General features: G+C 36.5%; 1 protein-coding gene across 1 annotated transcript in view; it reads left to right on the top strand.

Moving 5' to 3' along the window:
- PLXNA4 (plexin A4) overlaps positions 1 to 12,374 on the top strand; it is a 313,936-nt gene that overhangs the window by 225,646 nt on the left and 75,916 nt on the right. The window contains exons 6-9 of the mRNA XM_053462914.1: positions 2,189 to 2,312; positions 6,695 to 6,848; positions 9,782 to 9,881; positions 11,994 to 12,108. Coding sequence (XP_053318889.1) covers positions 2,189 to 2,312; positions 6,695 to 6,848; positions 9,782 to 9,881; positions 11,994 to 12,108 — 493 coding nt within the window. The remainder of the gene's footprint in view (positions 1 to 2,188; positions 2,313 to 6,694; positions 6,849 to 9,781; positions 9,882 to 11,993; positions 12,109 to 12,374) is intronic.

Here is a 12,374-nt window from a genome sequence, read left to right as displayed (position 1 = left end):
TGGGGCCTTTTACAATCTTTACAAGCAGACAATGGAACTGGATGACTCGGAATGACCTGCCAATTTAAAGTCTACCTCCTGCATTCCCATGGACTTTGTTGCGAGCAGAATGCCTTTCACTGTAACACAATGGTTGAAAGAAAGCACATATGAACCATGGATCTCCTACCATGCTTTATTCCCTAGCTGCAACACTACACTATTCCTATTGAGAGAAGTTTACAAAGATCTAAGCCATCAAATTCTTCATGATTCCAGGACAGATGTGAGCTAAGTACACAGTTCAGGGCTCAGACCAAGTTAAGAGTTGCTATAAATGATGTATCAGCGCCCCCTCTGGTGACCAGGTATTACATTCACGCAAGCAAAAAGGTTAACTTTTACAGCAGTGCTCTAAAGGCACATTCATTATGTGTGGCATTTAAACACAGTATGTGACTTTTTAGAATCCAGAGGCAAGTGTTTTGCAACATAAAGTGCACTTTGGAAAATGAACACAAAGTTCTAATCATCACAAATAAGTTCTTACATAGAAGCTGAGAATTAGGGATAATAGCAGAGCTGTTTCTTTTTGGTCAATGATTTACTGTACATAATGATAAGAATGACTGGAAGCAGAGCTATCTGTATTAATAAGAATAGTTGTGCAGTTAGTAGCAAGAGAAGACATATGTACTTCGTGTTCCGCATAGAGGTTCCTAAAGTCATGCAACATAATAGATGGGTAAGAAAACTATTAGCATACAGGATAATTGTGTTTTTGATGGTGCACTTTAGGCATACGTGTGACATTAATGAAAAAAAGCAGTTGGACTATTCTCCTTAAGAGCATGTGTAGATCACAAGCTGTCCTTCCTCGGGGCTTTAAGGTTTGCCTTCCCAAGTTGCTTGCCAGTGTCCGTCTTCATTGCAAGGAAAAGTGTTTGCATTGATGTTGCATTGCATAGTAACAGTCCGAATGCTAGGATTTAGGGATAATAGTTAAATAGCCCAAAGAGGTTTGTGGCCCTTGGGCAAACTTAACATCTGCGATTCGATCTTCAATAGATAAGCTCAACAGGATAAATAATTCCACATTCCATATGAATGTTTCATGTTACTCCAGTTAATATCACTTCTGTTAATTGTATTTTGAATACCAAACATATTAAATAAACTCTCTTCGATTGATAAGGTAACAAACTTGCAAAGGAAAAGCATGGAAAGCACAGCTCCACACTCACCCTCACGCTATAATATGTCATTAAAAGTGTCTTAGAAATTAATTTCTATTTCTTCAAGCAATATCTTAAAATAAAGAAAATATGCCATTAGCATAGATTAATTGACCTGGGATTCTTAATGAGTTTTGCATTTGAGAAGGCATATCCCAATAATGTATTCCTCTGACTTTCAACTAATTAAATCATATCTGATTGGTAGAATTTCAGTGGGTGTCTGAGCTGTGCCAGGTTCCCTTCGCTCTTTGAAAGATCTGATGAGAGAGGTTTTGTTTTCACGGCTAATAGCTCCCCTGCTGCACTATCTGCATCTGCCTCGGTTTGCAAGAGTTTTATACACTTAACCCAATGCAGTAGATGCAGTGCCTCAGAGAATTACCATTAATATATGATACATATTTATAACATCTAATTTCATATTTAAAACTCTACATCCCTCAACACTTTCAATCTCTTATGTTAGATGCCTGAGATGCTTTAAAGTAGTAGGTTTTATCTCACTCTACCTGTAGTGACTTTCCAATAATGAAAAACAAAATCTTGGTCTATGTGTGAAAGATGATGACAAAATATTATTACTTCAATCACCTGTATTCACAAATTATTTTAGCAAGCAACAACTTCAAAAAGGAGCCCCAGATGCTAATAATGTATCAACGCAGAGTCCCCCAATATGATCCGCCATGCTGTGTCCCCTGGGGTGGAGTAGCTTAACTGGACTTGCTGTTGGCTGGCAGGAAAACATGGTGGTACTCTCCTGCTCCTGTAGCATTGGGATGGTTAATTTTGCAATTACTTATAATACCACATTCCTTCGGTGACAGTGATTCAGTAGCAGCTTCTATATACACAATGTGGATGGCTGATTTAGTTTTGGTGCATAGAATAGCAGTTTCTAATCACATTAATTGGTACAGCGTGATTATGCATAATCATTGGATATAAAATGCATATTCTCCTTGTTGCAGGTGTACAAGGAAAGAAAGATGTGAACGTTCCCATGAACCGCGAAGATTTGCATCTGAGATGAAGCAGTGTGTACGATTAGTTGTCAACCCAAACAACATTTCTGTTTCACAGTACAACGTTCTGGTAAGAATCTCTTATTGTGTAGGTTGATTAGGGTGTTTAAAGGTGTGCCTACCTTTTTTGTTGAGCCTCCTGAGTAGGCACGGTACCAGCTTATATGAACAGAATAACATTTAATATGACTATTGTAACTATCATAGCTGGTCTCCCTCATATCCAACTAGTCCCTTCACAAGTGCTGCTGCCAGACTTATCTTCCTTGCCCTTTGTTTTACAAATACCTCTCCCCTCAGTCTCTTCACTGACTGTCTGAATTATTTTTCAAAATCCTGACTTTCAAAGCACTTCTTAGTGGTTCCACTACTAACATCTCCTCACTCATCTCTAAATACACTCCCACCTGGTCAGAGCCGGCCTTAGGCGTTGTGGCGCCCTGTGCGGACTACTCCTCTGGCGCCCCCCCCTCACTACCCCCCCTCTCTGCCCCTTCAAACTACCCGCCCTCTCTGCCCCTTTAAACTACCCCCCCTCAAACTACCCCTCCCCTCTACCCCTTCAAACTACCCCTCCCCTCTGCCCCTTCAAACCACCCCCCCTCTGCCCCTTCAAACTAACCCCCCCTCTGCCCCTTCAAACTAACCCCCCCTCTGCCCCTTCAAACTAACCCCCCCCTCTGCCCCTTCAAACTAACCCCCCCCACTTACCTTGTTGCCGGAGTCCTGCGGTAAGAGCGGGAGGCATCCGTCTTCTCGCTCTGCCGGCATTTCATGTTGAGCGCCAGAATAGTCTCAACATGAGATGCTGGCACCGCGACGGAGTCACGGAGAGTAAGGGGCGCCGAGCGGTTGCCGAGAACTTCACCAGCAACCGCTCGGCGCCCCTGACCGGGACTTAGATTAAAGCATCGTTTTTTTTTTTTAAACTTTATTTAACATCAATGATGTCCCGGTCAGGCGCCCCTGCAACCATGGCGCCCTGTGCGGTCGCACAGGTCGCACACCCCTAAGGCCGGCCCTGCACCTGGTCTATCTGTTCATCCAATGATAACCATCTGTCCTATGCTAAGATTTCTAGTTCTCATGCATGCTTGCAAGATTTTGAAGGGCTGCCCCTATACTCTGGGATGCCCTCCCCCAGCCTATCTGTCTTTCCCTCTGCCTTTGGTCCCTCAAAAATCCCTTAAGACCCACTTCTTTAGGGATGCCTACAAACGTACACCCTTCCCCCATCTTCCTTTTCTAGTCCCTCTCCTGCCTTTGGACAATACTTATATTAGTGTGGCTGGTCCATCCCTAAAAGTGCCACTTTTACTCCTGTGTATAAATACCAAAACTCCTAGATTGTAAGCTTCTATGAGCAGGGCCCTCCTTACCTCAAGTCAAATTACAGAATATGATGGCGCTATATAAAACACTAATAATGATAATGTATAAAAATATATCTACCAAATAAAACCCTAGTTAATTTTGAGTTGGCCTAGGTACATTTTTTAAATAATAACTCTGGTCAGAAACCAAAAACAGTTTTATTAATCTATCATCTTAGGTTTCCTAAACATGATACTGGTTAGCAGCTGAGTTCACCTGGAAATTTCACAAGCACTCTACACGTGTGGTGCTTTCTAAAGTGTTGTAACCCCACTGCTGACACTTAAGAGCTCCAGAGACAAGTGCTCACAGAGAAACTGCTTAGAAATGCCCATGAAGTAGAAAATGTGTGCATAATAGCCAACACAAAAGAATGTTATTATTTTTGGTGATGTAACTTTAGTTAGTCCTTGTTAAATACTGCAATTCTCAGAAGCTAAAGAAAGGTACTATTTGTATAATGAGCTTTTATATGAAGAAATAGTTCTTAAAAATGTTAATTTAGCTTTGAAGCCCAGAAACAAATTAAATCATCAGCAAGTCTAGTCACATTGGGCACCTTTCCACAAATGTCATAACAAATGGAAGTAATTCATACAAATTTGCCTTTGCCAATGGTAATGCTTGTTCCCGTTTGTTTCATAGTTCTTGATTTTAAATATGGCTATTGTCTATGATACGTCTTATCAATGTCTCCAACAGTTCTATAGATACATATAAAATAGAGATTAGGATCTGTGTTTTAAGCTTATAAAAAAGAGGAAAATAACACATTTTGACTCAGATTTGTGCTTTGCCCATTTATGGACAGTTTGGCTTTTTGCATTTAACAGGTACATTTCTATTAAATGTACAATGTTTTCCAGTTTGAACTCAAAATTCCATTACAAAAGTATATGTTGGTAAGAAATGTGTTGTGATCAGACAAACAACGTGTTCTATGACACATTAAAATAATTATAGAACAGTAGGTGTACTTCAGGTAGTTATTTAAACATGGATAATGTTTAATCCATGAATAATGGATATAGCCATAAATACTGAAATGCCAGAGTTAAACTTTTTATAATATTTGACTGATGACTCAGTTGTCACTATTCAAAAAAGATTAAAATATTAAGGCAAATAAGCATAGAAATTGAAATTGTGGGGTGCTGCAAAAATTCAAGTGGGGTACCTTTGCATAGTGGTAAGCTAACAAATATTTGAGCATATCTGGGAACTTTCCAGGATAGGCTACCTGGAGCTCTCTCTCTGCTGGGAAAGTGGCTTAGCAGGGCTAACTATGCAGGGGTAGCCACTCATATGGGAAGGGCTAGCCACTGTTAGTCTTAAATGGGCAGGGAGTAAGAGGGGTAATGGCCATCGCCAAATGCTGCTCCCCAGCCCAAAGAAAGAGAAAAGTGACCCAGAAAGCCTTTGTAAGGGTGGGATCACATCAGGATGGTAAATAGGTTTGGTAATACTATTTGTGCCACTTTGAGACCAATGTGGGGTTCATTTTGAAATTATCCAAAATAGTTGTATCGACAAACAAAAGAGTAAGCTACAATAGCTTTTATAAACTTAGTAGTTATGATAAAAGTGGTAAAGACAACACTTTTAAGGTAGCTGTTTTGTAAATTCCATAGTTAGAGCAAACAAAAAAGATCACTCTTTACCCTTATTTAGGAACCATAGCTCTGACATTAAACATACTTCCATAATAGAACACATCTAGTAAAGTATAGATAATACAACTGCTTAGTAAAAATGGACCATTCTCCCACAGTTTTTCTTTATTTAGTGATGGTGTTTTTTTGAAGACCGTACAGTTTTAAGAAAAAAAGAGTAATTGATTTTCTTTTGCAAAAATGCACCTGATTGCAGTCTTCTGAGGTAATTATTTGCAGCAGAATTATTTTAAAGATTTGCAAGATCTATTTAAAATGGATCTTCTGCTCACAGCAGCGAGGAATAACAATACTATTTCAGCATAATGTACTCATCCTTGAAATCGTCAATTTCTTTGAACGTTTCATCTTTTCTTGGTTTGAACGGCCCAATTGTATCCACATTGCGTGAAACATTAGTTGTAGCAAATACTATTATTATACTTGTTCTTTCTGTAAAAAAATACATGCAGTATTGAACAATATTGAACAATCTCAATGCTTAACCAGAAACTCTGTCAGAAATGTTAATTATCTTTTGGCTTTCCCTCCGTCTTTATTCACATTCCACTGTAAGGCAAGGTGCGGTCTTGGTAGAATTTAACTATTTTGTGTCCAGCCATCGCTAGAATTTATTTGCTTAACTATTTCCTAAAACGCGTATTTTTCCATTAAAATCTTTGCTTTATTTTCAACATGAAATGTGGTAAGAGTTTTGAAAAGAGGGTTGTTCTAGATATTTGAAGGCCGCAGCTCCTAAGTTAAGTTAAGATAGGAGTGCCCCGCAGGCTCCAGCAGTTCCGATACAGAGTGAAATAATGCCAGTATTCACACATCTGATATGACTTTTTGAATGATTGCTGAGTTAATCCTAAGAATTGGCAATTCTATTGTATGGAAATGTACACTGATGGAAATGGATGTATTTATGCTGGTAGCAAACTCAAAACTCAATTATAATAGATTGTTAGAAATACATCCAGCACTAAACAATGATACAAACTTGATTGTCTTAGGCCTCTGTGTGAAGTTGCTCTTTTTTCCGCAAGGTAGAAACTGGTATTGCCTTTCAAAAAGAAGATACTACCTTAAATATACAATACAAGACTTGTAGAGGTCACGGTATTTCACAATGTTAATGGAATGACAAAATGATTGCTGAAAGTGGCACTGCAATAAAGCAGGGCTCATTTTCAAAGACAGGCCACGTGGAAAAGCCTATAAATGGAGCACGGAAAGGATCAAGTGTGCTGCCTTGTTATGCTAGATACCCAGGTGGCAAAATGTGTAAAACACACAAAAAGGCTCCTTGAAGCCGCCTCAAATCAGACCAGCCGTTGGGAACAAATTACCCTCCTCTATAAATCCTACCCTGCTTAATAGAAACAGAGCTTTACATTAACATTCTTGTATTTGTGGTTTGCAGTTGGTCCTGGAAGCTTACAACGTGCCAGAATTATCTGCTGGTGTCAACTGTACATTTGAAGATCTTTCAGAGACAGATGGCTTAGTGGTAGGCAACCAGATCACATGCATCTCACCTGCTGAAAAAGAAGTGCCCAGAATTATCACAGAGAATGGTAAGATAGTACCACAGTTTCTTTTGAAATGTATTTATGTAAGTTCTGTTAAAAGAACATGGATTGTTTTTGTCTTCTTTTTATTTTTTGGCGTATTTAAATACCTAGAGATACATAGAGATAGGTGAGAAGCTACCCTTCAGCTTGGATGAGCCAACATCTCATCCACTGCCTTCCTTTGAACACATCACTGAGTACATTTATACAATGATCTATGGTTACAGACTACCTATTACAATGCATTTATGGTGTGATCATTTACACACGTGTACTACTTAATAGATACAAATATGGCATACACGGGTTAATGCACTTTCATATAGATCTCCTGAGTCCTCTGATTCCAGTATCTGCAAGGAATATAAAGGAGAAGCTTACGTATAGCGAATGCAAGAAAAAACAGCAACACTGATATAAAATATTAAGAACAAGAGAAAGGTCAGTTTCCCAAAATAATAGCAAAGGAAATAAATATATTGACCTCTCACTGTGCAAGGAAACATAGAGCAGAAAAAAGGTCTTGAAAGGTTCTTAAGCCTTTAAGATACATTCAGGTTTAATTGAGGTTAGATTCAAAGTTTACAAAGTAGAATCCTTTATTATTTTCCCTCTGGGTCTCATCTCTGTATATGACTCAGTTGAAATAAAGTCAAATAGATATCAGGGAATTATATTTCAAGAATATGATAAAAACTTGTTATGGAAGTATTTGTTATGTAAGCTTTAACTTACCTACTGCTGATCATGTCTTGCCACTTGTTTTCTCTGGGTTGAGTGCTGACAGTATAGGCGCCAGCAGAGCAGTAGTACTGGTACAGACCAGTAGAAGATTTGTAACTTCTATGACTAGTGCCATCTGATGTACACCTCTTCCCACATACAATATACAGTACGCCGCCTTCCTTCACCATCTTTGCATTCTCTCAATTAAGCCATTAAATGAAAGTCACTTAACAAGGCTGTCAAAACAAGTGGCAGATGGACAGAGGTGCAGTTATTGTGACAGGTAAATTTATACAGCAAACTTCTTCTGGGTAGATTAATTGTCAAGGTCAATTTGAAATGATTGATTAATGAATCTTTTGCAAGGGACAGAAAATAATTGAGGTGTAGGGTAAGACAGGTCAAAAGATTGCATTTAATCATGGGGCATTTTATAAACTTATTGCAATTAATTAACTCTAAAAGTCGCCTTCAGCTAGAAATTTGAACAATGAATTGTAAATAATGAAAGGAACAGTATTTATTTGCAGAGAGGGGGCACATAATTATTTTACGGTTTACAAATCTTATTTCCCAGTTAAATCTTGCTTTATTGTGAAAACGTTAAATATTTCTATTAGCATTTTTAACCATTTTAGTTTTGGAGAACTGTTTGTGTTGTTTTTATTTTATTTTGGAGAGTCTCTTAAATGTTGCCTTATTAACATGCAAATGATGTTCTGTTTGTTAAAAAAAAAATGCAAAACTGCAAAAAAGTTCTCCAATGAATGATCAAACTTTTACATAATTCCTAGTAACAAATAAGAAATCATTTTCAAATTCGTTTCAGTTATGCTGTGGTTTTGTAACATCTTTGATAAATGTAGAAGTGCTATCTGATGTAGCAGTTTAAAAAAATAAATTGGATTCCACCAAGGCTTCCTACCATGCATGTAAACTATTGTTTGTAATATAATTTACTGCTGTCACAAAACCAGGCAATGCCCAGGATATCATTGCTTTAACACATTTAAGAAGTACTGCCAGATTGTCACCTGGGAAGCAAACTTTAAAATGCACACTAGATCAGTGTTTTTCTAGTGTGGCCACTAAGACTGCATGTGGCCGCCTGCCTGCCCACTGAATAAAATTAAGGGTGCTATAGGAGCATTGGGCCAGCTTCTAGTTACTGGTATTGGAGAGAGAAGGGTATGGGGTCTTGGTTTACTCTCCTATCAATATTTTGAAGGTGTAGGGGATGGCTGGCTCAGGTGGCAAGTTCAACATTCTTGAAACAAGGCTGGCTCACTATGGAGGATGACACTGTAGCGCACAAAAATATAAACATGACATATCATGCAATACAGTTAACGGTTTTCCCCAAAAATAATACATTTCTTACAGCTACATATTACATCTTCCTATAAGCTTGTTTTCCGATCAATGCCAAAATGATTATAAAAGTAGTAAGATACGGCCGTTTTTTGTGTTTCACATATAAAATATTTTAGATGTGGTAGATAATTTATTTAATAGCAAAGTTTCTCTGTGGTCTCTGGTGTGAATATATATTCATCATTGCAAAGTCTTCCACTTGGCTGCCCTCAATGTTTTGTTAAGATATCTTTCGAAAGAGTCCAAAGACAGCTCCCAGGAGGAGATCTCAAAGCAGGGTCAGCGCTTGATAATGACAGAAAGTTGGCAAGCATTGGATTTTTGCTTAATGCCGCAGGAGCTATTTTTCATATAAAAACAATATTGGGAAATATGTGTACAAAGTATATCAGAAACCGAGCTTAGGAAGTTAAGGGTTGCATTTGTATAACTGGACAACTCAAGTCTATTATAAGCTTTATAATACTTATTGTCCATAGGCTAATATATCTTTCCACTCAGTGATTGAGTAATACTACACCACTTTGGTCTAAAGTAACAATGTAACGTACGCGAGTAGAAAAGAAGACCTATGTCCATCAAGTTCAACCAAACAACAAGAATCATTAATCATTAAGATCCATTAATCAATAGTTGTGTTTGTAAAGTTTATTTATATGTGTTTACCTGTCTATGCTAAAAAGTCAAATAGCTTTTTCTTTAATGAGAAAAGTTTCAGGACTTGTTGCATCTATAATTTTAACACTTTTGGATATCTACAAATGAGTGAGTCATAAACTTGCTAATTTTACTTGACTGAACTACTGAACTAAACTTAGCATTTCCACTCTTTTCAGGTGATCATCATGTTGTCCAACTTCAACTTAAATCCAAAGAAACTGGGATGACGTTTGCTAGTACTAATTTTGTTTTCTACAACTGCAGTGTTCATAACTCGTAAGTATTATATCGAAGGGTAAATTCCAGTTTAAAATCTAAGCATTAATAGTGATTTTTGTAGATTTAAAGGCCTGCATGTATGTTTGCTCATTTTGGGCTGTTAACTCAGATAATTCTAAAAGAGTGCGCATGGGCCAATAAATGTGCTAATTGATATAAATTAATAGTAATATGTTCCCTTACCCTTTGCATACATATTTTAAAGTACGTTCTGAACTTCTAGAAAAAAGGGACTTGTATTAGCATCCCAAGAGGTATGCGTATTGTAGGCACCATGAACTTGATTGAGCATCCAGATTTTAAGAACCCAAGCACTACACTTATTCTGCATACATAAATGTTATGCTATGCTTATGAGATTTAATAAAGTCTTATTAATGTTATGTGTGTTTTGATTGTCTGCAGAAATAAATAATAATTTACATATTCTAGTTTGTGCATCTCTAAAAATACAGGTTTATCCAATTCCTCCAATTAATCCAATTCCAATTTATCCAATGTGTTTGGCAGATTGTGAGTTAAAGAACAAAGAATAAGAAATAATTAACTAAGCTTAGCGAAGAATGTTCCGCTCTAAAGCATAATTTCCATCTACAAAAACATCTCTTATGTTATTATTTCTCAGATGTCCATCGTTTAAGAAAGAACACATATGCAGACTCGCATTGTAATGAGTACACTTCATACTGTTCCATTTAACATTCTTAGCCGATGTTGTACTTTCACTGACATAATTTCATTATAAACATTTCTACGTCGAGGCTTCTATGTTCTCCGGCAGAAATAAAGATAAAAAAAATTAAATATTCATGGCAGTCTATGTTATGACTTGACACAATATGATACAGCATACATTTTTAATTTGATTTATCAGAGTGAGTGCTTGTTATCAATTTGAATAACAAGTATTTCTTTGCCACAACATTCTGTTGAACTTGTTTTATAGAAGGAATACCTCCCCCTTTCACTGCTTATGAAAATGGCTTGTATATTTCCATAAATTTCCTTGCAGGGTGCAGTTCTAAAGATACAGGGATACTTTAAAACAGCTTCAGTAGCACAGACTGTTAGCCTTGTGCCCCAAATGATACAGGTTTTAAACATAAAGATCATTTGCATGCAGTATTTTGGTTGTAGCATTTTATACATGCCTAAAACACATTAAATATTAACATTTATGCTATTAAAAGTGAAATATTATGCTAAACCAATTAATTCCCCTAAAAATCAATCAACACAGAAGAATATTGATTTGTGTACTCTTTTAGTAAGAGTATTTTGTTTGCTAACACAATTACAAAACTAACTTACCTATATTATAGTTTGTTTTGTTTTTTTAATTGAAACATAGATTTCGTTGTAACTTAAAGCAGGGCTTTTATATATAAATATTTGTTATGCTCATTTAGCCAACTAGCCACCAGCCTTTTGTAGCTGCACAAGATAATGCAAACCCAATTACATTAAAAATAATTTAAAAATAAAACTGTTCATAATAGGTCTGATGATATTCTCTTTTTGATACTGGATTTCAAACTTTCCCAAAGATGTGCTAATATTCATAAACTTAGGCAAGGAGGTCCATTACACTCACCTCTACGTTTATTTACTAGTCTGCAGAATACTTATTGGATTATGAGGGGAATCTGGTGTATACTGATGACCTACTATATTAACAGAACCTGTTAATAAGTTTGCCAGTCATGTGATAAGATCACATTTTTAAAAGACAGATTGTGGTGTAGAACGAAATATATGTAACAACTGTGTTTCTGATATTACTATTAAGTAACAGAAAACAATCATTATATACATTTAAAGTAAACATTGCTAATATTTGGGATAAAGAGGGAAATAATACAACATCAGTAAAATATATTTGTTGGGGAAAAAATGTGAGTTAGAAGAGGAATGATTTTTGAGTTGCATTTACATGGTTTAATTTTGAGATATTGTAATAACACAACATATTTAAATATATATATGGCAGTATAGGTAGTCGTTAGACTACATATTTCATTATAATTGTTTTCAGGTTTTTGTTAATGCATATTTTTTTTGTTAAAATATGACCAATGTAAGATAAAACATCATATTTTCTTTCTACAGGTGTCTGTCCTGTGTGGAAAGTCCGTATCAATGTCATTGGTGTAAATATCGGCATATGTGCACACATGACCCTCTAACGTGCTCCTTTCAAGAAGGAAGAGTCAAGATGCCTGAGGTAAATATTCAGTGAATAATGTGTATGTTTGACAGATTGAATAGAAAAATAAATTGTAGTTTATGTATAACTGTCCACTTAGATGCATATACAGCAAAATGAAATACACTACAATACGAGGTATGTCACTTTTTGTTTTCCTGTGCCACTCCAAGGCTGACTAACAGCCTTTCCTTGATTGAGTTTTCAGTCATATTATATATACATTATATTATTATCTAATTATATGAGATTTAGAATAGTTCACATAATAATCAATTTAAGGT

This window comes from Spea bombifrons, chromosome 4 (assembly GCF_027358695.1).
Source record: "Spea bombifrons isolate aSpeBom1 chromosome 4, aSpeBom1.2.pri, whole genome shotgun sequence".
In the NCBI taxonomy this organism is placed as follows: Eukaryota; Metazoa; Chordata; class Amphibia; order Anura; family Pelobatidae; genus Spea; species Spea bombifrons.
Note: the sequence above shows the minus strand (reverse complement) of the source record. Positions and strands in the feature narration are given on the sequence as shown.